This window comes from Fukomys damarensis, unplaced genomic scaffold (assembly GCF_012274545.1).
Source record: "Fukomys damarensis isolate Sample0158 unplaced genomic scaffold, DMR_v1.0_HiC HiC_scaffold_16, whole genome shotgun sequence".
NCBI lineage: Eukaryota > Metazoa > Chordata > Mammalia > Rodentia > Bathyergidae > Fukomys > Fukomys damarensis.
In genome coordinates this window covers 108,954,519-108,980,978 of record NW_022900928.1, presented here as the reverse complement: position 1 = coordinate 108,980,978, position 26,460 = coordinate 108,954,519, and the positions used below count along the sequence as shown (strand labels likewise).

The window sequence follows — 26,460 nt, the reverse complement described above, 5'->3', positions numbered from 1 at the left end:
GTTTTGATTTGTTGTTGTTGTTTGTTTGTTTTGTTTTGTTTTACTTTGCTTCTTTGTACTTGGGATCAAACTCAGGTCCTTGCATTTGGGAGGCAGGAGGTGGAACCAATGAGCTAAATCTCCAGCCCCATAAAGTATTTTTAGAATTCTATCTACTCTGTATATCTCTAAAATCAAGATGCAGAAAAAATCAAAGTTCTACCTTTGAAAGACCAAACCAAAAATTGGATCTCAAATGTAAGAAACATGACTACGAACACTTTCTTTTGGAAATACATGAATTCTTCTCTCTTACCAAACTTTGTGACATGGCTCTTTATATATGCCAAACCCTATTCAATAAAACCACAAATTTTCAGTCTGTGAGTCTATGAGAAATTGAATCAGGCAGTTTTGAAATCATGATATATAAATAGTAATGTAGCTTATTTTATATGTAAAATCAAATCTAAAATGACTCTCTAGTCTTTTAATAAGACACTGTATAATTCTAAATTTTATTATACATAAGAAAGGGAAAAAATGAAAAATTTTGTATGGTTGAGTCACATGATATAATATATATTTAATTTTTTTACATTAGTTCAATGGCTTTAAAACAATATTTAGCATCAGTTATATACATACTATGCACTCAATGGGTATTTCACCTCAAAAATAATAAACATATTTTTATTTTTTGCAGTATAAAGACCTATGAATTTTAGTATTTTAAGATTTAGTTTATTAAAAAATATCTTAAGGGGGCCAGGGATTTAGCTCAGCGGTTCGGTGGCCTGCCTTGCAAGCACAAGGACCCAAGTTCAATCCCAGGTACCAAACAAAAAAGATTTAGTTTATAATCTTTAAGAAAGCAAGATATTTAAGAAAAAATCTAATTCTATATGAAGTATACTGTGAATGTATTTACTTTTTTTCTATATTCAAGACCTAGAATGTGTTCAAATGATGAATGATAGTCCAAATTTTGCTCAAGGATGGCTATGAGCTTTGAGAATGTGTCCTGCTATCTCTGGGTATCATTTTATCTATCTCTAAAATGAAGATATAGGATCAGAAAATACCAGATGTCCTACCATCTCTAAAACTCTTACAGTTACATATCTCAAAATGTGATTATTGCAGCACTAATTAGTTCTTACTTAATGACTCAATCTCCTTCCCCTAGAAATCAAATAGCAGATGCTACAAGTTTCATCTGAGATTTTCAGTATCACTGTAAATTTAACAAAGATGAAAACAATGTAGAAACCTTAACCCAGTTTGTCGATTGTTAATGAATCAAAATAGCACAAAGGGATATAAACAAGTAAAAATGTGAAGCCAATAAACTTCAAAACTGAGGGAAACTAATCATAGAAAACTGAAGCAAACGGGGAAGGCTGGTCCTAAAGTCAGTGACTCAGAGAGTTCAGATTTTCTGGAACAGTAAATGGTGGGCTCTTTATAAAGTTCAGGCACTCGTGTAATACAACCTTTCTTTTTAGTAAGTGCATAGAAAACAATCTAACTTCTGAAGGGAATACCTAGTAATTCAAAACAAGTTTATTGACTGGAATTTAAAAAGAGGGTCCTGTTTACACTGGCCAGTCAACTTGGTTGACTTGAGAGCTGCCTAGATGATTAGTACAGCATACTTTTCGGTGTGACTATGTGGGTCATGGAAGCTTCACCTTGTGAACTATATCTGCTCCCTGGCCTCTTCCACTCTGGTGGTGTTCCAATGCTCTGCTTCCTGGCTGCCAAGGATTGAGAAGCTTTCTTCTTCCAGGCCCTTCCACTGTGCCATTTCTGTCTTGGACCCCAATGACCATGGACTGAACCCTCTGAAAGCATGAGCCAAATAAATACCTTCTCCTTTAAATTGTAGCTATCAGATATTTTGTCCCAACAGTGGGAAAGGTAACTAATACAGCTTCCAAGAAGCTAACAAAATGTATAAAATGTACATAATCAGCGGATAATAAATTGTTATGTTACCAATTCTGCTAACAAAAGATGAGAAAATAAATGGAATGAATGAAACTCATGGTTTCCATTAAATATAAATAAGTGATAGTATGTAGAGCACATGTGTTAAATGTATGTATTAATGATATACAAGACAATTACAAGATAAACTTTTGTGATAAACTAAACAGATAAATGACATAAAATGTTCCCAATGTATAGGAAATGCCTAATACTCTTGAGGTCTTAATTCAGCTACTTATTGATTGAACTCATATTTACATGTCCTTTGCCCAAAGAATGAAAATAAAACCCAGAGCTACTCATCAGGCAGAAAATATACAGCGATAGCTAATGTACTTGCCTCTCTGTCTCTAAATTAGCCAGCATGTGTCACTGGCCCTGCAAATGACCTAGTGGCCCCCTTGCTGCAACCACCTGTTTCCAGCCCTCTTAACCACACCAATGTTAAGGGAGACTGATATGGCAGAGAAAAATACAGGAACTAGGAACATTGCTTATTCCACTTTGTGTGTGTATGTGTGTGCTTGTGTGTGTGTGTGTGTGTGTGCACTTGTGCATGCATGTGTGTGTGTGTATGGTACTGAGGATTGAACTCAGGACCTTGAACTTGCCAGGCAGGTGCAGTAGCACTGAGCCACGTCCCCAGCCCTGCTTATTCCAGCATTAAAGTAGTGTGGTCCTTCCACCTGCTCACACAATATCCTAACATGCTTCCTTACTCATCCTTTTCCCTTTGTTTCTCACAGCATGCTAAATTGATTTCATACAACAGGAAGCTCAAGCATCTCAACCTGGTCTGTGAGTCTGACCAAAGTCCATCAGGATAAGGAGTTTGCTGGTAATGTCTCAGAGGTTGCATCAAGGCCACTTCCCATATGGCATCCCTAAAGGACAATGGCACCCTCATGAGCAGCCAGTGTAGATTCCAAGCAGGAAGTCTGAGCCTGAGAAACCTGAGGTTCTCACTTCTGTTTTTTATTCACCTGATATCAGCCAGAGTCACTCGTGCCACTGCCCAGGCCACAACAAATGCTGCTGGAAACCCTGTAATCAAAAAAGAATTCAGAAACCATATTATTTTTAAGAGAAAGAGTTTTTCCCCATATTTGCCACACATTGTAGTAATATATGCTTAGTGGTTGAAAGAGAAAAACAGACACAAAAAGTGTTGATATGTGAATTAGAAAAGTCTATCTAGTTTTCATGCTGCTAATTTGAGAAATAAATGATGATATTGATGTCATTTGTCCCTAAAGTTCTGAAGGCCACAGTTGGTCTGATTTCCATTTGAGGGATGTAGGGTAAGGTCATATGTAGAGGGAAATGAACCTCCTAGGGCCAGAAGTAAGTGGTTGTTGGTATAGTTTGACTTTTCCTCCACTGAGAGCCAAACATTTCTTTAAATGAATTATTTATTTATTTTTGTAGTATGAGGGATCAAACCCAGAGGCACTCTTACTACTGAGCTGCATCCTCAGCCCTTTTAAAAACTTTTTTTTTTTTTTGAGACAGGGTCTAACTTACCCCAGCTAGGCTCCTGAATGAGCTTCCAAAGTGCTGGGGGCTACAGGTGTGCGTCACCCCAGCCAGCTCAGCCATACACTCTTAAGTAATGAAACAACAAGAATAACTCCTGAGAAGCTGTTCTTTAAAAAAAAAAGTGAGACATCATTATTCTGAAAGTGGAATGCGTGAAGAGGTTACACAGCAAGTTATAACTCCAGAAAGGCTGGGCTGGGGATTTAGCTCAGTAGTGCTGCTGCTTGCCTTGCAAGCACAAGGACCTGAGTTCGATCCCTGGTACCAAAAAATAAAAAGTAAAAATAAATAAATAAAATCAGAAAGGCTGAACCACCTTAGCCTCTTCCTTTCTGTAACTTACATCATCTCAAGGCAGAAGCATGCATGCATTAATAGTTTGAACATTGGTGATTAATATGATAGCTGGATGATTTAAGTATATGATATGTGTTTGTCAATGATAAACACTTCTAGGCCTGCAATAGTAAATCTAGTACAATGAATTTTCCTTAAAAGGTGACAGTTCATGTTGTAGTTGATTAGAATATGGCACTACAAAAAACAAAAATGCACACAAGCCAGGACTCTCATGAAACAATTTTTAGAGGACTAAAAAATTGAATAAGTAAATTTTTATTTGTCATTTTTATGAAAGACATTTAAAGGAAATACAGAGACCATAATTACAAAACTATAGAATGAAACAGCTTGCAAAGAAGAAAAAACCTTAACTTAGCTTAGAACTTTTATCAAGTACAATATTAAATTCTTGATCTTCTAAAAACCACGTGTAAATTTTCAGGTATTTTTTCTAAGTAATGAAGTGAACAAAGAATTAGGATTTGAAAATAAATTAATACCCATTACAGAGAATTTCTATAACTAAATGAACTTAATCTCAGCCTGCCTATTTGACTATTAATTTGATTCGATATTCTAATTACATTTATAAATAATGAGTTATAAATAATGAGTTTTTATATCTCCTCAGTTTCTGTATTTCAAGAAATTTTTGTCAAAGTAGATCTACCTAATTCTGGCTACTTCTTAGGCTTGGCTGGCACACACTTTCTGTCCAGCCAGCTATTCATGCATCCATCTGTCTATCTATGCATCCCTCCAACCACTGACCCATTAAACACATAGTAAGTGCCCATTTATTTGTCAAAAATTATGCTAGTATCAAAAGATAAAATGAAAAAATAGTCAATATCTCTGTTTTCTTAAAATGTATACTCTATTGAGAGGGACAAAACTTAACAAAAATATGTTACCAATTGGAGGAATAAAAAAAGGAAAATAATTTTAGGGCTCTTAAAAGATTTTTGGTCATTGATCTTACTATCTACCATGTTATTACATATTTTGAAACATGTAAGTACAATTCAAGTGAGCAGGAGGCTCTCAGTGTTGCTGGCTGAAAAATTCAAGTCCCAGACTCACAGGCAGAAAGCAAAAGCAGCCTAAACTTCAACAGAACTAGAGGCCCACATTTTCTGGGATTATCCACTACCACCATAATTCTACTGTTGGTTTACCAGGATCGATTAGCACATATCTAGGCTCTGTCAACCCCCTCTATCAACTGGTCAGAAACAGCAAAGACACACCCTGAAGTGGACATTGTTTCTTTTTTTTTTTTCTTCCTATCTTTGCTGTTTCATTTTATATTTTTCTTTTCCCTCTTTTTCTTGACTGTGTGCTTATTTGTATATGAGTGAGAACACTGTTTCTAGATTTTTTAGTTTTCTTTTCTTATTTGCTTCTTCTATCTTTCCCTCCTGTCTTCTTCACAAGTTCTCAAAGCTTATGTAATTTTCCTTTGTCCTCCAGCCTTACTGCTAATCCCTTTCTCTTCTGGAGCACATCTTATGAAATTGTTATTAATGATTGCACCACTTTTGCCAAGATGACATAATTGTTCCAATCAGTTGTATGTCAAGACTGCGATTGCCTGAGTGTCATAAACAATATCATAGTACAGGGCTAAAGAACCAGGGGCTAGGACAAATAGGCAGCAATTTCACATTCCAAATAAATTAAAGAGGTAGGATCTTGCAACAGATTCAAAACCCAAAAGCCAGCTACATTTGAAAGACATTTTCAAGAAAAAGTCATTTCTAAGGATTCTCAATAATAGTAATAAGGATACCTACCATAAACAGTTTACAAGCATCAATGCAGATATTAAACTAAAAAAAGTAAATGAGAAGACTTTTAAGCAAGATGCAACTCCAGACTTCAAGCTCATCAAAGGCAAACCCAGGGGGCAATGAGATGAAATGATTTAAAAGTTATGCACCTGGACTCTCTGAAGAGGTAATAGCAGAAGTAACAAGGCAAATGCATGAGGCTCTAGAAAAAAATCAAATCAGAAATAATTTCTCAGATAATTTCAGAGATGACAACCAAAATCAAGGGGATCATTTGTGAATCTAGAGAAGATACAGAAAAAAAAATAGAGGAGCCTAGGAAAATGACATACACCATGAATGCCCTATATAGGAAATAAGTGGAATCCATGAAACAGATTCAATCAAATATCCAGAAGATAAAGAAAAAAGTGTGAAAAAAGGAAAAAATGGAAACAAAGTCTTTGTAAATAGGGAATGGTGAAGGGGATGAAGGGAGAGTAGGGGTATAAGGAAAAAACAAGAACCAAGATATATCATGTAAAGGTACAAGATCCCAAAGATGAATGTAACTGTACTGTTTGCTTTAAGTGTACCAATAAATTTAATGGGGTGAGGGAATTCTATTGAAAGCATATTCAGCAGAATAAACCAATGTGAGGACAGAATACTAGATCTAGAAGACAGGATTTTAGTTAGTGATCATGGAAAGAAAGACTGCTTTAAAATAGCAAGGGACCACAATAAAAGAATCCAACAGCTTCTAGATGATGCAGAGAAGTATAACTTAATATTGATTAGAGTCAGTGAAAAAACAGAAAATAATGCATAAAACCTGTTCATTGAAGGAATGGCAGAAAACTCCCCAAGCATGGAAAAGGAATTTGACATCCAGTTATTTGAGGAATATAGAACTCTACCTTAAGGCATATAATAGTCAAGATTCCAGAATTCAATGCAAGAACAGAATATTGAAAGCTATTACAGAAAAGAATAAGTCATCTCTAAAGGAAAGCCCGTCAGGATTACAGCAGACTTCTTAGCACAAACTCTTAAACCAAGGAGAGCTTGGAGTGAACTATTTCAAGACCTGAAAGAAAACCACTCCCAACTCAGAATGATGTACCCTTCAAAACTTTCTTTCAAAACTGGTGGAGAAATATAGTACTTCATGACAAAGAACACCTGAAGAAATTCATGACCACCAAACCAGCCCTCCAAAATTTTCTGAAAGACATTCTAGAAAGTAATAACGAAGACTACAATGCTATGAAACCCAATAGAATGAATCCACCAGGCAAGGCAAATAATTAAACAGAGGGAAAAGAAAGAGAGCCAACAACAGGAAAATAACAGGACAAAGATAAGTCAATGCATATTAGTTATAAGCATCAATGTAATGGTCTCACTTCACCAATCAAAAGAAACAGACTGGAAGAATGGATTAAGAAACAAAATCCAACATACTGCATACAAGAAGCATATTTAACTAAAAAAGAAATTCATAAATTGAAAGTCAAGGCTGGAAAACAATACTCCATGTGACAGGGACCTAGAAAAAAGCAGAGGTAGCCTTTGAATTCACAGACAAAGTGGATTACAAGCCAGGACTGATCAAGAGAGACAAAGAAGGTCATTATCATCCCTGTTAAGGAAACAATTCTTGAGGAAGACATAAAAATCATATATGCACTAAATACCAGTGAACCCACTATATAAAAAAATAAATAGACATGAAAAATCAAATAAAATCTAATATACTTGTAATGCAGGATATCAATACCAAACTGTCACAAATAAACAACAAAAATCAACAAATGGGCAAAAAAAATCAACAAGGAATATAAGGACTGAACTAAATTTGGAGCACATGGACTTAGTAGGTATCTACATAGTACTTTAGCCCCAACATCAGAATAGGCATTCTTCTCAGCTGCACATGGGACATTCTTCAAAGTAGACCACTTACTAGTTCATAGAGGATGTTTAAGTAAATGCAAAAATATTTAAGTTATCTCATGCATATCATCAGACCATAGTGCAAAGGAATTTGAAATCAATAGTAGAGAAACCACAAACACGTCATAAACACATGGAAATTAAATTATACTCTTCTGAATGACCAATGGATCACAGATGAAATAGAAGAAATTAGAGTTTCTACAATTAAATGATAAAAATCAGAAAATATGGGACATAATAAAAGCAGTCCTACAAGGGAAATTATAGCAATAATTTCCCACATCAACAAAACAAAATGAGCTCAAACAGATAACCTAATTTTGAACCTCAGGCTTCTAGAAAAAGAAGAGCAAGTCAAGTCCAAAGCTTGTAGGTCAAAGGAAATTATAAAGATTAGAGAGGAAATTAATGCAATTGAGACTAAGAAAACAGTACAATCAATCAATGAATCAAATAGTTGGCTCTTTGAAATGTTAAATAAAATTAACAAAACCTTAGCCAATTTCATCAAAATTAAAGGAAAGAGGGCCTGGGATTTAGCTCAGTGGTTCCACTGTGTGCCTAGCAAGTACAAGGTCCTAAATTCAATCCCAGCACTTAAATAAATAAACAAATGAAAAAGATTCAAATCTTGGCAATTAGGAATGAAAATGGGTAAAATGACATGAATCTTGTGGATATGCAAAAGATCAATAATACCTACTTTGAGCACCTATATTCTAATATAAGATGGAAAACATAGAAAAAATTGATGTATTCCTAAATACATATGAATTACCAAAGCTGAATCAAGAAGATATATCCTAAATAACCCAATATTAATCAATGAAATTGAAGATGTAATTTAAATTTTACCAACAAAAAAAAAGCCCAGGTCCTGACAGATTCACTGCTAAATTCTACAAGAACTTTAGAGAATATCTAATGCCACTGCTCCTCAAAACCTAAAGAAATTGAAAAGGAAGCAATACTTCCAAACTCATTCATGGAGGCAAGCATCACCCTGATTCCAAAACAAGAGAAGGATTCAACCAAAAAAGAGAACTATGGGCCAATTTCCCTATTGAACATAGACGTAAAAATCCTCAATATGATACTGGTAAACAGAATGCAACAAATCATCAAGAAGATTATATACCATGACCAAGTAGGATTCATCCAAGGGCTATAAGAATGGTTCAATACATGCAAATCAATAAATTTAATACACCATATTAACAGAGCCAATGGCAAAAAGCACATTTCATCACAATAGATAAAGAAAAAAGCTCAAACACCTATTCTTGATTAAAAACTCTAAAAAATTAGAATAGAAAGACACCAATCTGATAAACTTATGATGAACTGACAGCCAACATCATACTAAATGGACAAAAACTGAAAGCTTTTACTCTAAAATCAGGAACAAGACAAGGATATCCACTATTACCTCTCTTATTTAATATAGTTGTGGAAACATAGCCAGAGCAATTATATAAGAGAAAGAAATAAAAGGAATAAGGATAGGAAAGGAAGAAGTTAGATTATCATTATTTGTGGATAATACTCTACATAGAAGAGTCCAAAAGACTTCTAGTTTTAATAAGCAAATTCAGTAGCATAACTGGATACAAAGTCAACACTCAAAAATCAATATCATTCTTGTACACAAATAACAAACTCATCTTTTACAATAGCATCCCCAAAAATGATATACTTAAAAGTTAGTCTATTGAAAAAAGTGAAAGACCTCTACACAATTAGAGAAAACAATACTAAAATTTATTTGGAAGCAGAAAAGACCTGAAATAGCAAAAGTAATTCTGAGTAGCAAAGGCACGGTGGGGAGCAATGCCATCCCTGACTTGAAATTATACTACAAAGCCACTGTGATAAAAACAGCATATTATTGGGAAAAGAACAGATCTTTTGGAATTGACAAGAAGATGCAGAAACAACTCCAGACATACTCAGCTACCTAATCTTTTAAAGGAGCCAAACACCTTCAGTGGAAGAAAGATAACCTCTTTAATAAATGGTGCTAGGGCCGGGGATTTAGCTCAGTGGTTTGGTGGCCTGCCTTGCAAGTGCAAGGACCCGAGTTCAAGCCATGAGTTCAATCCCCAGTACCAAAAAAAAAAACAGCGCTAGAAAAACTAGCTTCCCAAGGTCCAGGGATTTAGCTCAGTGGTTCCACCACTCGCCCTGCAAGAGCAAAGTCCCAAATTTGACCCCCAGTACCAAACCCCCTCCCCCACAAAAAGCTAACATTCCACATGCCAAAGATTAAAGCTAAACCTATATCTCTCACTAAACCTATATCTCTGCACTAAACTAAAATCAAAATGGATCAAGATCTAAATATTAAAACAAAAACATTGAATCTGCTGGAAGATACAAAAGGTAGGACTCCAATCTTTAAGACAGAGTTGTAGGAAAAGATTTTATGAACAAAACTCCAATCACACAGGAAATATCACAAAGAATCAACAAGTGGGAGTGATCTCATCATGTTAAAAGTACAGCAAGGCCATAGATTTAGCTCAATGGAACCACAACTGCCTCACAAAGTGCAAGGACCTGAGTTCAATCCCAAGTAACACACACACACACAAAAAAAAAGCACAGCAAAAGAAACCACCAGAAGAAGGAGACAACCCACAAAGTGGGAAAAAAAATCTTGCTAGCTATTCCTCAGACATGGACTAATATCTAGAATGTAAGCTGACTGTCCTTTTTTAAAAAACTACCCTGCCAAAAGCAATTTAAATTATCTCCTTCTAAAAGACAAGGTAAACCTCCAAAATTAGTTTGTGGCTTGTATTTGTTAAATGCAGTCAATACGGTCCTATAAATTTCCTGCTGGAATTCTCAATGCATGACCTAGAAACACCAATCAAGGATGCATCATTATAGCTTATAAATTCAAATTCCAAAATTTTTAGGGAGAAATTATGGATAAAGCAGAATACTGGCATGAATAAGGCGTGAGCCTAGCAGTTCTAAATGTATGTCGCTGCTTTGAATTTCCTTCAAAACATCCTCCCAAGAATCTGGCCTAAGAACTTTACCAGTTTAAAAGGAAAGGAGACTTGAGTGCCTTACCCCAGCCAATGCAGATGAAGCCCCACAGGTATTTCGTGTCCGAAAAGAAAGACACAAAAATTAAATTATGCAGGTAGAGACCTTCCACCAGGATCCAATAGTAGTTTGTAGCCAGGAAGTAAATAAACATCACAACAGCAATCTTGCACCCAATCTATTATAAATAAATCAAAATTACATCATATTAAACTCTTAATTGTATGGGATGTCAAGTAGAATACATTTCTTCTGTTTCCTTTGTATAGTTTAGTATGTCCTATAAACAAGAAGACTGAGAATGTAAAAGAAACAAGAATAAGGTTATTTTAACATAGCATTTTTTAAGATTATTCACTTCATTCTTTAGTTAAAATGAGAAAGTCACTTTTTCATAGATTTTCCCTTTATAAAAATAATATGTGATTATCAGAGAAAATGGGAAGTACAGGGAAATTTAAAGAAGAAAATATCTATCTTTCTATCATGTATTTATTTCATTCTGGTCTTTTTTATGCTGCTATTGCAGCAAAATACACTACCCCAAAAGTTCATGACTTAAAACGATAAACATCTCATGTATCATGGATCTGTGCATCAGCTGAGTAGTTCTGCTGACCTGGGCTGCTCTCAGCCAATCCTGGCCAGGCTCACTCATGGAGACTCCCTTCTCCTGGCTCACTATTCCTTTCACTTCATGCTATTGGGTAAAGCAAAGCAAAAGCCCAAACAGAATCAGAATCAATAGGCACTACAAAGTTACAGGGAAAAGGCAGAGTTACAACAGGGATTTAATTTGTACCATCAAGACACCACAGGACTGTACATGAGAATAGGACTTTGAAGGTACAATAGGGGATCTAACTACTATGGGCTCTTATTTTGCCAATTTTCTAGTTTTGCTGATGAGTTGGGGTTCTTGTTTGTCTCTTTGTTTTTTCACTTTTGAAAGCAGTGGCCCATGAGAGTTGCTGTGGCTTATACATCAAATGTCATTGCAATCATATATTTTTGTAGTACATTCTAGAATGTTCTGTAGGAAAAAGCTCAAGTGTCTTTTTAATACTCTAAAATGAGTGATTAGACTTAAATGGTGGTTTAAATGTGTCGTCATATTTAATCTAGCCTTAAAGATTACATATTGAGGGCCTGTGCATCAATACTCAGAGGTGGGACCTAAAAGGTGAATTAATCCATTGATAAGTACAGAGATGGATGGACTATTAGGAAATGTGGCCCAGTGGGAGGAAGGAGCCACTGAGAGCCTGCCTTTGAAGGACATATCTGCTTCCTGGACCTTTCCTCTCTTTCTGGCGTTTTCCTTTTCTCTCTACTTTTTGGCTCTCGTGAGGTAAGCAGCATTCCACACAATGCCTGTCTGCCATGGTGTTTCTGCCTTGGAGCCAGACAACCTTCAGCTGAAACTATGAGCCAAAATAAACCTTTTCCCCTTTAAGCTTTTTATCTCAGATACTTGAACATGGCAACAAATAGTTGACTAACAAAACAGGAAACAGCAGAATTGAGGAAGGAAGTATCAATTAATTTAGGTAATTCAGAGATACAATAAGCCAAACACATTAACAAATGTTTAATAGACTATGAAATTTCCTTATTTGCAATGTGATAAAAATTATACTGAGAGAAAATACTGAAAACACTTACATATTGCGATTTGTCCACAGAAGGCATTCCAATGGAATTCTGTAGGTCATTCAGCATCAGGGACTGCAGTTCCCCTGTTCTCAGGTGAGCGTGGGCCACTTTGTCCTTGACAAAGATACTTATTGCTCTCATCATGAAAGACACAAATAAGTGCAGATGGATGTAGTTCCTAGTGCAATGCAATCGTCTATGCAGAAAAACAGTCAGTATTTACATTTGGATAAAATTGCAACTAGGAGAAGAAAATAAAATGAGCCCAAATTCCTCCTCCAAAAAGAGGAAAACATGATAAACTGAAAAGCAGAAATATATATTATAGTACTCTGAAAAAGGAGATCAAAGAGGACATCAGAAAATGGAATGATATCCTCTGTCCTTGGATAGGCAGCACCAATATTGTCAAAATGCCATACTTCCAAAAATGATATACAGAGTTATTGCAATCCTAATCAAAATACCTACACCATTCCTTACGAAACTAGAAAAAGCAACCCTAAAATATATATGGAAATAGGAGAGACTCAGAATAGCAAAACCAATTCTGGGCAACAAGAGCAAAGCAGAAAGCATCACAATTCTAGATTTCAAGTCATTTTATAAAGCTACAATGACATAAACAGTATCACAATTCTAGATTTTTGAGTAATGTTATGAAACTATAGGGATATAAACAGTACAGTACTGTAATAAAAGCAGACTTGTGGATCATTAGAACAGAATGGAGGGTTCAGAAACAACCCAGGCATATTAAGCTATTTAATCTTTGACAAAAGGACCAAAAAAGCATATGCTGAATAGAAGATATCCTCTTTTCAGCAAATGATGTGGGAGAAACTGGCTATACAAATGCCAAAGATTGAATCTAGGTTCTCAAATCTCTCACCATCTACTAAAATAAATAAAAATTGATTAAAGTTCTAAATATTAAAGCAGAAACACTGAATCCATTGGAAAATAAAATAGGTAAAACTCTTGATGACATAAACATCAGCAAAGACCTTCTGAACAGAAACCCAACTGCAGTAGAAATAACATCAAGAATCAGATGAAGTGCCAGGCGTGGTGGTGCACCTCTGTAATCCCAGCACTTGGGAGGCTGAGGCAGGAGGATCGCTGCGAGTTTGAAACCATCCTGGGCTACATTGTGAGTTCCAGGTCAGTCTCAACTACATAGTGAGACCCTGTCTCAAAAAACCAAAAATTAAATAAATAAAAAAGAATCAGATGAAGTAAAACTGGCCAGTGAATATGCAAAAAAAAAATGTTCAATATCTCTGGCCATCAGAGATATGCAAATTAAAACAACACTGATATTCCATAACATTCCAAAAGAATGGTTATTAATAAGAAATCATGTAGATGGGGAGGGGAGGAGGGGGTGAAGGGAGGGCAGAGGTAAGGGGAAAAAAATGAGAATCAAGACTTGCCATGTAAAGGTACATGATCCCAACAATGAATGTAACTGTACTGTATCCCTAAATGTACCAATAAACTCATAATGTAGAAAAAAAAAAGAAATCAAAGAATCTCAAACATTAGAGAGGCTGAGGGGAATGGGGAACTCTTTTGCCTTGTTGGTGGGAAAGAAAACTAGTACAACCACCATGGAAATCAGTATGGAGTGTCCTCAAAAAGCTAAAACTAGAAATTCCATTTGACCCAGCTGTTCCCCTTTTGGTATCCTCCCAAATAAATTAAAGACATCATATTATTGCCATACGTGAATACCCACATTTACAGAAGCACAACTCACAATATCTAAATCCTATGTCCATAAACAGATGAGTGAATAAAGAAAATGTGGTATTTATACACAATGGAATACTACTCTTCCATAAAAAATGACAAACGAGTTATTTGTGGGGAAATGATTGCACCTTGATACCATGACATTATGGGAAATAAATCAGACACACAACCTTAAATATCATTGTTTCTCTTACATGAGAACTCAATACATAAAATACTTTGTACAGCAAAATAAAAGATAGATGGAAAACATGGAATCTTCTACGATGGAAAGGAGATCAAATGATAGAGAGAAGAGGAGAGGGGAGGGAAAGTGGAAGTAAAAAGAATCAAGATGTTTTATGTACATGTATCAACTCCCCACAATAAATGCAGTCATTATATATGGAAAACATGTGCTAATAAAAAAGGTGACAGAAAAAATAGATTAAACAATTTGAAAAAAGAAAGGATGAATATTTGAGAAGATTGATATATATAATGTAATTTTAAAATTACATAATGTACACAAGTATTGAAACACCACATGGAACCCCATAAATATTCACAGGATTATAAGGTAGTTTTAAATTTTTAAATGATTTCAGAAAACCATGGACACAACTATCATTCTCAAGAAGGAAAACAAAACATTCTTAAAGATGCCTTAGAGGCTTTTTCACTGTCATGCACAGCCTGCAAAATTCACAAAATCACTTTTTCTTTTGTCTATCTTTTTGCATTTTTCTAAGAAAATGTTGCCATTGGAAAAAGAAATTTTATGTTAGCTTCTTGTTATCTTCATAAGCCAAAACTCAAAGCCCTACATGAGGGTCTAAAACCTAGTGCCATGATTCCTACTTTCTTTCTGACCATTCTTATAAGCTACACACGCTTGCAAATCTTCTGTATTCCCTGAGTCTGCTCAGCTCCTTTATGCCTCTTGTCTTTGCACATTCTGATCCCACCATCAGGGACACACTGTTCTCCTTCTCACTGCTTCACAAGTCAGCTGTTCTGGTAAATCTCTCTCTCTCTCTCTTACCTGGGCAGCTCTGCACTCACTCCTCAGTACTCCCAATGCCCTCTATCTGCACTAGAGGATTCATATTTGTATAATTATGCATTAAGTCCATCCCTACGTATAATTTTTGTATTACGCTACTTTTCAATTAGACCCCATCAATACCAAAAAGCCTATCACACGGTAGAGAAAAATCTTAAATAATTGGATAGTCACCCAATAAAGAAGTTCTGAATTCTCAAATATTCCACCCTTTTTCTTGATGTTCATACAGGTTTGGAACTCTCTTAGCAGGTCTCATCTTTTAGTTAAATCTTACTTATTCCTGGATACCATCTTGGATTTTCAACTAGGGAGCCAAACCTACCCAACACACTCCAACACATAGAGCAGGTTATTGTGCACCCTCTCATAGCACTTCTCGTGTTGTATACTGTTTTGCCAAATATTGGTATCACAGATTGACTGTGAGAATTATGAGTATATTCACCCTCTAGACAATATTCTGTTGTAGCCCTATTTGATGCTCAATCATTTTTATTGATTTAGACTAAGCTGAATTCAGTTGGACACAACTGTACAACAAAATCAGTAAACATTGTTTTTTTATATACTGATATCAAATACTTTGGCATGATTTTTGTCCAGCAGCACCAAAATCACTGGGAAAAAGTAAAATAAATTATTATATCATAACACACTGTACTCTTTACTGCATTAATTTTCAAGCAAATATAATGAAATACAGATCTATTATTAGATACAATTGCTTTGATGTTTTAGGTTTTTAACCAAAAGCCACTGGATTTGCAGGGAAAATGAATTATCAAATAATATAATAACATTAAGTCTAGTTTAAAATGCTGTCTTGGGCTAGGTGTAATGGTGTATATCTGTAGTCCTAGCACTAGGAAGGCTGAGGCAGGAGAATCGCTCCATGTTGAAGGCCAGCCTGGGATACATGGGGAGTTCAAGGTTAACGTGAACTACAGAGCATGACGCTATCTCAAAAAATATGTCGTCTTGGGAAAAATATTTGGGGGCACAGACTGTGAGATCTTTGTAGCTCCTATGGATAGGAATCAGAACATGTCCTTTCATGAAGAAAGCGACTAAGAATCACTCACCTGAAGTAGCCAATGATGAGAATAGCCACAGCCAAGGAACCAAAGGAGATGGAATAGCCAATAGTATATAAGATATAAAGGCTTTCAAAGAATTCTTGCTGTAGGGGAAGAGATAGACACACATGTAACAGGCCTATTTTACCGGGATGCTAATAAAAATAGAATATCATTTTTAAAACATTACTTCTTGTTCTCTTCAGGGTTTTTTTGGCTGTAATTCATAAGCAATAAAATGTGCAGATCTAAAATGAACACTGATAGGTTTTTGACAGTCTACATTCACTTGTGCCCTTTGCTAGCCAGAGTTGCCCACTATCCACCCTTAGGTAACTACTATTCCAATTTATGTCACCATTAATTAGTTCTCTCTGTTCCTAGACTTCATACACTACAATGTAGACTGTTCTTAGACTTTCCAGAACCACATAGTATGTTTTCTTTTTATCAACACATTGTTTTTGATAATCAGCAATACTATAGATAGCAATACTTCATTCCTTTTTATTTTTTTTAACTTTAAAATAATGATCACTCACAAGAAATAGAAAGATGTAGTGAGAAACGTTCCATGTACACCTCATCCAAAACCCTCCAGTTGCATCATACATCATTATACTAAAATATGAAAACCAGAACGTCGACATCGGTGTAACACGAGTATGTCTAGGTCTGTGGCATTTTATCAGGTATGCAAACCATCACTGAAGTCGAGATCCAGAACCATTCCACAAGCTCAAAGATCAGCCTTGCCCTGTCCGCACAGTCACTCCCCCTCTTCTGCTTCCCGTCACCCCAAACTTCTTACGGCCACTAATCCTTCAAATCTCTATAATTCTGTCACTTCACTGCATTCTGTAAGTGCAATCATACAGTGTCAGATGTTTAGAGACTGGCTGTTATGTCCCTGCAATACTGAGCAAGTTCTTACATGCATCAATAGCTAGTTCCTTGTTAATGTTAATGCTGAATAATATCCATCCCATGTGTGCAACTAATTATACAATTACACTGAAATAAATGTCTTATAGACAGGATATATTTGGGTCACACCTTAAATCTCTTAAATCTCCATTAATTGGTATACTTAGATCATTTATTTTAAATACTGATGGGCTGGGGATTTAGCTCAGTGGTGCTGCTGCCTGCCTCACAAACACAAGGTCCTGAGTTCCGTGGTACCAATTAAATAAACATATAAATAGTGATACATGAAGGCTAAATCTATCACTTCTTATTCTCTGTTGTTCCATTTTTCATTTCTATTTTTCTTTCACATCATCCTATGTCACTTTAAACTTTTTAGAAATATATAAGAAATATATTAATATTTGTAGAAATATACATAACAGAAATAAATGTATGCAATATGTGTGTGTATGTGTGTGTGTGTGTGTGTGTGTGTGTGTAAGGAGGGAGGGACTGAGGGTTGAATATGGGGCTTTTGCACTAAGCTACATTCCCAGCACATTTTTGTTTTTGCTTCTGTTTTTGTATTTTTAATTATTTTGACACAAGATCTTGCTAAGTTGCCTAGGCTGAGCTTCAAATTGCAATCCTACTGCCTCAGCCTCCCAGAATCCTAGGATTCCAGATGTGAGTCATAGGATGGACTTGAGTTATCTTTCTTCCAGTTTTTTACATGGTTACTCCATGCCTCACATTAAATAGCTTAATGTGGAAACTTTGATCATTGCATTTTCACCTTTTTTCTTTTCTAACGAATCCCTTGAAAGTCATCAGTTTCCTTTTAAACTCTGCCTCAGTTGTATCACACAATTTTTTAAATTTTAGTTTTTATCTGCTATGGGTCATATAATTTCTAAATATTTGTGAATTGTATACTTTGATTTTAATTAATCTGTAGTCAGAGAGCTTTGTAGAACATCGTATGTTTTATCTTGCTAGACTTTGGTGGGTAGTTTTACAGAATGTGACTTTGGCAGTTATTGGGTACAGTACCCTGTACATGTCAATTTCATCAAGTTGTTTTAAAAATATTCTGTGGAAAAAGTGTCTAATTTTTCTATGAGTATGAAGTTTTAAAATTCCAACAGGATAGATTTTGGCAATTTTCCTTTTAGCTCTGTCAACTTTTGCTTCCCAGTAACACTTAGGTTGTTTCTATAGCTCCACAATAAACACAGGGGTACAGCGAGCTGTCTCTTCAACATACTGAAGTTCCTTTGGGTATGTACTCGGGATTGGGGTTGCTAGATATTGTGGCAGTTCAATTTTTACTTTTTTAGAGGAATCTCCATACTGATTTCCATCATGGCTGTACCAGTTTACATTCCCGCCCAACAGTTTATTAGGGTTCCTTTTTTATCATCACCCTTTCAAACTCTTTTATCTTCTTTTTTGATAACAGCATTCTAACATTCATAAGGTAATCTGTCACTGTAGTTTCTGTCACTTTCCCCATATGTGGGGTTTTCTTTTTTGTAATTTTATTGGTACATTTTAGGTATACAATATAATGGCATTCATCATTGGAGATCTGTACCTTTAAAAAATGTATCTTGATTCTTATTTTTCTCCATATTATGGCCTCTCTTCGACCTCTCCACCCTTCCCTATTTACAGTCTTTGTTTCAATTTTTTCATTTTTCTCATGTTAATTCTATTCCCCTTTCCTTCCCCTACCCCTCCCAATTCCCCTTCACCCTTCCACCTTTTCTTCCTATTCCACATGATCTATTATAAATTTAGATCATTATTTATCCATTATGTGTTCTTCATAGTTTTCCGTTTTAAATCTTGCACTTCTTTGGATAATTTTCCCCTAATTATTTTATTTAGTTAGTATAAATTAAATCATTTTTTATTTCCTTTTTCAGATAGTTTTCTTTTTAACTTAACAATGTAAATTTAATGCCTGGTATTTGGTCAAAACTACTAGGCATGCACAGAAAAAGGAACATATAATCCATAACCAGAAAAATAGTCTAAAGAACACCAAAAATGACACAAATGGAATTAGCAGTTCAAGTCTGCAAAACTACCACTAACACACTTTAATTAGGGTCATGACATCATGAAAGAAGCACAGAGAAAACTACACCAACACCATAATGATAAAATTGCTCCAAGCTACCAGCAAAGAGAGGATCTTAAAAGTATCAAAAAGATACACATTGACTAGAGGAATTAGGATTTAATGCCACATTCCCTGCTGGAATCAAAACAAATCACAAAAGAATAGGACCACATCTTTAAAGTACTGGAAAAAGAAAAACTATCTCTCTAGATTTATGTATCTGAGAAGATGTCTTTTAAAACTAAAGAAAAAAAAAACCATGAGAGATCATTACTTACTAACAAATGATTAAAAACATTTCTTCAGGCAGAGGAAAAAAATTATATGAAAGGAAATTTGTATTGACACCAAAAATAGTAAATGCTATTAAAAATAAGACAATTTTCCCCATTTTTGACATTTTTAAAAAATAAGAGAAAGCAAAAATAACAATAATTGTCAAGAATCATGGTGCCAGAATAGTAGAGGTAAACTATCACTAAGTAAAGGTCACTATGGGCCACCATAACAAGTTTGAAAGAAAAAACTTGGACAGATAAAACCGATCCTAGAAACTTAAATGCTTAGAAAAATAACTGTAGCCAGGGATTTAGTTCAGCTGTTCAGTGGCCTGCCTTTCAAGCACAAGGACCCGAGTTCAATCCCTGGTACCAAAAAAAAAGAAAAAGAACTGTAAACAGAATGTAGCAAAATGAATACCAAACAACAAATATTCACAATGTCAAACACTAAATCAAATTTACAAAGCATGTACACAAACAAGAATAAAACCAAGATAAAATACAATCAATATGAACAGACCCAGAAATAGTAAAGATAATGAAATTGGCAGACAATGAACTTTAAAAAATGTTTAGGACCCAAAATTAAAATTTTAAAATCACACACACACACACACACACACACACACACACTCATATCTTTGAAGATATATATATATATATTCCATACTATAAATTAAAACATGAATATAATAGAAGTGTGTAATTTTTTAAATAACATGATATAAAAAATATAATGACATTAACAACAGATTAGGCATGACACTGCACAATACAGGATCAACTGCTATGAAGTATGATAGGTTTTTAAAAAGGCTATTAAAATGTTCAATGTCTCATCTTGATTTTATCAATGATTACCTAACTGTGTACATGTGTTTTAACTTTTTATTTGTACATATTCATCTTACATATTGATCACATTCATCACAGGGAACTTGTACCTACACATAATACATCCGAATTATTTTACTGTTCCCCTCCCCTCCCATCAATGTTTTTTGCCCTCCCCATTTACAAAAGCTTTGTTTTCTATTTTTTTTCCTTCTCTTCCCACCTGCTTTTTTATCCTTCCCCCATCCTGCTTCTTCTTTGGACATTTTCTTCTTACTTCCCTATATCTATTCTCCATTATGCTGCTTCTCTACCCTTTGGGTTTTTCATACAAGACAAATAATGTGATACTTAAACGTTTGTGTGATTTATTTCATTTAATATTATGGTCTTGAGGTGATACATTTTCTTACAAGTGGTTTAATTATACCCTTCTTTATGGCAGAATAGTACTCTGTTGTATATAAAAACCACATTTTCTTTGTCCATTCATCGGTTGATGGGAAGGTGGGATGTTTCCAAGAGTTAGCTATTATAAATTGTACTGCTATCAACAGGGGGAAGCATGTGTCCCTGTGGTATGATACTTTTAAATCTTTTGGAAAGATACCTTGGAGGGGAATGGCTAGGTCAAATGCAATATGTAGTTATAGCTTTTTGAAGAATTTCCATAGTGATTGTACCAGTTTACACCCCCACCAGCAATGGAGAAGGGTTCCTCTTCCCCCACAGCCTCTCTGTTGTTGGTTGAATTCTTGATGACAGTCACTCTTTCTGGAGTGAGATGAAATCTCAATTTTGTTTTAATTTGTACTTCTTGAATCACCAGTGGCACTGAGCATTTTGTCATATAGTTAGTTGCTATTCGTACTTCATTTGAGAAGTGTCTATTCATTTCAGATGAACATTTTTGGATTGGGTCTTTAAATTTGGAGGATCTGGTTTTTTGTTTCTGTTTTTGTTCTGTTTTGTGTTTTTGTTTTGTTTTGTTTTGTTTTTTCAGTTTTTATATGTACTAGATGTTAGCCCTTTGCTTGAGGAGTAACTGGTAAAAATTTTTTTCTCATTCTGTAGGTTGTCTTCACTCTGTTGGTAGTCTCTTTCACTGTGCAAAAGCTTTGTAATTTGGTATGAAGCCAGTTGTTGATTCTTTTTTAATATTTTCTGTGTGATCGGTTTTGTTCATAAAGTCTTTGTCTACAACTATGTCTTCAAAAGTTTTACCTATTCTATTATCCAGCAGACTTAGTGTTTCTGTGTTAGTATATAGATCTTAGACCCATTTCAATTTTAGTTTAGTGTGTGGTGAGAAATATGGGTCTAGATTCAGTTGTCAGCACGTGGAAAGCCAGTATGCTTGGAGTTGTTTCTGCATCTTCTGCTCCACTAATCCTCAGTTCTGTTTTTGTTGTTGTTGTTTCTGTTTTGTTTTGTTTGGGGGGTTAGTTCTACTTTGTTTTGTTTTTTTTGCCACTACAGTGCTGTTTTTATCAGGTTAGCTGTGCAGTATACCTTCCAGTTGGAGATTGTGATGCCCTTTGCCTTGCCTTTGTTGCCCAGAATTGCTTTTGCTATTCGAGGTCTCTTCTGCTTCCACATAAATTTTAGAATTGTTTTCTCTAGTTTTGTGAAGTATGCTATTGGTATTTGAACTGGAATTGCGTGAAATCTGTAAAACAGTTTCAGAAGTATGGTCATTTTTACTATATTAATTCAATAATATAGAATAAAGAATATCTTTTCATTTTTCTGATATCCTCTTCAATAGCCTTTTTCAGAATACTTTGGTTTTCAATGCAAAGGTTCGGCACTTCCTTTGTTAGCCTCATTGCTAAGTATTTCATTTTTCTTGATGCTATTGAGAAAGGTGTTACTTTCCTAATTTCTCTCTCAGGGGGTTCATTATGTATAGGAAGACTACAGATTTTTTTTACTGTTGACTTTTTATCATGCTACATTGCTGAATTTGGTTATTAATTTTAGAAGACTTTTGGTGAAATTTTTGGGGTCTTCTACGTAGAGTATCATGTCATCAGCAAATAATGGTAATTTATTATTGTAACTGTCTTCAAACTGAAGACAGAAGGCTCCTTATTCCTTTTTTAAACAGTATTTATTCTGTTTTCTTATAAATATCTAAAAATATTTGAATAATGCATAAAAAGCATAATGGGGAGGAAAACAATCTCCCAAATTCTTATTAACCAAAGGAAAGACTGATAGACAGTTTGCAATAGCTAAAACTTGGAAACAGCCCATTTGCCCATTAGTTGGAAACTGGATAAGAAGATGTGGTTTTTCTATAAAATGGAATATTATTCAGCCATAAAGAATGAGAAATTAGATTCATTCATAGGAAAATGGATACATATTGAGGATATACTCCTAAGTGAAAAAAATAAATTACACATGTGTAAATACCAAATAGTTTCTCTGGTGTGAATAAACTATAATAGTACATAAGATCCTAGTGATATAATGAACAATGTGAAATAGGAAGAAAGAGGCTAAGCGTGTAGGGAAAGTGGGAAGGGTAGGGGAAAGGTAATAAGGGAAAAGAAAAAAATATGAGAAAATGAAAAAAAGGAAATGAAGTGTTTGTAAAGGGAGAGGGGAGGAGGGGTGAAGGGAGGGCAGGGGTAAAGGGAAAGAGTGAGAACCAAGACCTGTCATGTAAAGGTACAAAGTCCCAATGATGAATGTGACTGTACTGCATATCTAAAATGTACCAATAAACTCAATGAGGAAAAAAATAGACTGCTAGTACCTCATGTATTTCTTTTCATTCTCTTCTGTGCATCATTTCAATTGTTTTTAAGAATCTTCATTCTCAATTTACATGCAAGTTTACTCCTTCATTTTTTTTCAGTTAACTGAATAACAAAAGAATTTTCTGAAGTTGTCAAATTCTGTCTAAAAATATATATATTTGAGTTTATTTAACCAGTTATCCATTATAATTTCAAATTCCTCAACATATTAAACATAATAATTAATTGTTCAATAAATGATTTTTCCATTCAATTTCTCTACTCCAAATTATTATGCTCAATCTTAAAAGTAAAACTGTAAACTCAGAGGATAAGATCACTTTAGAGTCTTTAAAATATATACTGCTAAATTGCACCCCAAAAGTGAATACAGTCATAAGACATGAGGTACGCTACGTGGTAATTTCTCTGCTATGGTGCTATGTGAAATATCACACTATAAAACATTAATAACCTTGTGTTCTATTACTAAAGTTATTTTCCTTCTTTTTATTATAAATAATCACTTCATTTGTCCATGACAATGACACTGAAATTATTTAAAGAAAAAAATTAGTCTCTTCAAAATCTAAGTCTTTATTTTCTCATTGAGTTTATTGATACTTTTTAAGTAGTCAGTATAGTTACATTTATCATTGGGATTTTTACCTTTACATGACAGATCTTGGTTATCATTTTTCCCCAAACCCCTGCCCTCCCTTCACCCACTTCATTCTCCCCTATTTACAAAGACTTTGTTTCCATTTTTTACTTTTCTCACATTTTTTCATTTCCCTTATTTCCTTTCCCTTCCTTTCCCACTTCCCCCACATCTTTAATCCTTGTCTTCCTATTTCACATTGTCAATTATACAATTTGGATCTTATTTACACTTTTAGTTTTTCACTCCAGAGAAACTACGTGGTATTTACTCATGTGTCTTATTTATTTCACTTAAGAATATGGCCTCAATATGTATCCATTTTCCTATGAATGACTCTAGTTTCTCATTCTTTATGGCTGAGTAGTATTCCATTTTATAGAAAACCACATCTTCTTTATCCAATTTCCAACTAATGGGCAATTAGGCTGTTTCCAAGTTTTAGCTATTACAAATTGTGCCATTATAAACATAGGTGTTCATATATCACTGTGGTATGATTATTTTAATTCTTTTGGGAAGATAACCAGCAGAGACATAGTCAGGTCAAATGGGACCTCTAATCCTAGTTTTTGTCTTATTTCCCCAGTAAAGATGCCATGTTTATTCTTTTTTAATTATGTGGTATATATTCTGAATGCATACTTGATTTTTTATTTTCCCCTTTCTTGTAAAAAAAGTTCACTTAACCATTAATGATTTATGTCTCATAAATAAGCAATTTCATTTTGCCCTACAGTGTATCAAGCATTCTAGTTCTCTTATTAGGGGAATTTACTTTTCTTAAAGTAATATTATCCTTAAGAATAATAAATAGAAAATATTCTTTGTATTTATAATTAAGAAGGCAAAATTAGTTTATGCTAACAAAATTCTTCAAATTGAATTAACTTTTAAGTTATTTTTATGTAAAACAATGTATATCTTGTATTTATTAACTGTCCTTAATTATTTTAACCTTTGGAATACACTAGGCCCCAAAATGGTTATAAATTTAAAATTCTGCATAAATAAAACTATGGTTTGATTTAAAGGCTATTTAAAAGCTGTGAAAAACTCGTATTTGTAATCATTTAACTTCAACCAATGATCATCACAGAGTAAATGTCAGGGAATATTTATTTCTGTAAAGGATATTGAAATTATTTTGAAGCATCTCACAGTTTCTCAAAGTTGGCATTAAAATATAAAATTCTCCTTACATTGACAATTTTATCTAAGAACTTTCAACCCAAATTATAAGGAACAAAATAAAAGAGATAATAGAAGTAGGAACATAGATCTTTCTTAAATGGGAAAAGGATCAAAGATGGAGCAGGGGATTGGAGGGGAAGACATGAAAAAGAGAAGTGAGATGTGTTGTGTACAGATACCAGCTCCACAAAAAGACTGCAAATATTACGCTAATAAAAATAAAATGTTTTTAATTTCAAATGGAAAAGTTTTTAGCAAATGACTGAAGAGCTTATTGGGGTGGTATGGTAGTGCTTTGTGTTAGAAAAGAGGAAAGTTCTTACCCTGTAAAATTGAACAAAGAAACCTTCAATTCATTCCTCACCTTATTGTTCTCCTTCCTACTCCCTCCAAAGAGCAGCAGGCATAAAAATGTGTCTGACATCAAAAGAGCTTATGTATGACGGGCTGTTTTCAGAGTCTGCATGAAAATTATTTACACATCAACATATTCATCCCTAGTATCAGATGCCTATCCCTTCCAGTGCCTTTCCTCACAAAGTCAAAACAATATGAATTTAAGCATGATTGTTAAACCACTAAATATAACTTAAAAGTAACTCTCCGGAAGTTTTCAGGGCTTATGTATGACCGCTACACTCCAAAGAACACTGAAGCAAAACCAGGACACCAGGACTCTGCTGTAGACCTTGACAGTTAGCAAGCTCTGTGGCTTTGACCAACAATCTCTGCCTCTCAGCTGACCCACCTCTGAGAAATGAAGCTATTGTGCTACCAGACTTACATGATGCCCCTCGTTCCTCTTCAATTCTACAAAACTAATAATTCACACACTAATAAAGTCACCTACTGGCAAAGTTAATGAAATAAAAAATACTCTAAAATGTGAATATCCTTCAGTAATATAGAGTGAGACAGATGTAGCCATTCACTGGTAGCTAAGAATGAGTCATAAATCATGTTGCTGACTACTTATTTGGGGATATATAGATATATGAAATATATCACATAATATAGCAGAATATAATGTAAACATAACACACTGTGACAAAATACACATACACACATGCACTTACATCTGTAAGTATATATGTGTGTGTATCTTGACCAGGTAACCCTAACCTGAGGCAAATATCAGAATAGTTCAAATGCATCTGAAAATATTCCAACCTTGCACTTAACTTTCATGGTCTTTGTGTCACAGGAGAATAAGGTTTTAATATATAATGGTTGACAATCAAGAAATGCATAAAAACAATATTCTGCTTTCCCTTAGCAATTCAAAAAATACAAAAATATTATTACCTTTCCTATGCTGATATCTGGCTGCAGAAAACAGTCTGAATAATTAGCCCATGTTTTATTTAAGCTGTGAATAAAATCCCATGTTCCGTTGACAGTGCAATGTCTGAAAGCAACTCCTGTGAAAATATGAAAGATGATGAGATGGCTTAGTTCCCTTGGAGTCCATTACCAGAGAGAGAGAGAGAGAGGGAGAGAGAGAGAGAGA

The 26,460-nt window shown here is 34.6% G+C and overlaps 1 protein-coding gene across 1 annotated transcript in view; it reads right to left on the bottom strand.

Annotated features, from left to right (window-relative positions):
- The window catches only part of Pth2r (parathyroid hormone 2 receptor), a 119,931-nt gene that overhangs the window by 47,070 nt on the left and 46,401 nt on the right, over positions 1–26,460 (bottom strand). The window contains exons 4-8 of the mRNA XM_010616205.2: positions 26,256–26,371; positions 16,194–16,291; positions 12,315–12,501; positions 10,674–10,827; positions 2,958–3,018 (exon numbers count right to left, since the gene is read on the bottom strand). Coding sequence (XP_010614507.1) covers positions 2,958–3,018; positions 10,674–10,827; positions 12,315–12,501; positions 16,194–16,291; positions 26,256–26,371 — 616 coding nt within the window. The remainder of the gene's footprint in view (positions 1–2,957; positions 3,019–10,673; positions 10,828–12,314; positions 12,502–16,193; positions 16,292–26,255; positions 26,372–26,460) is intronic.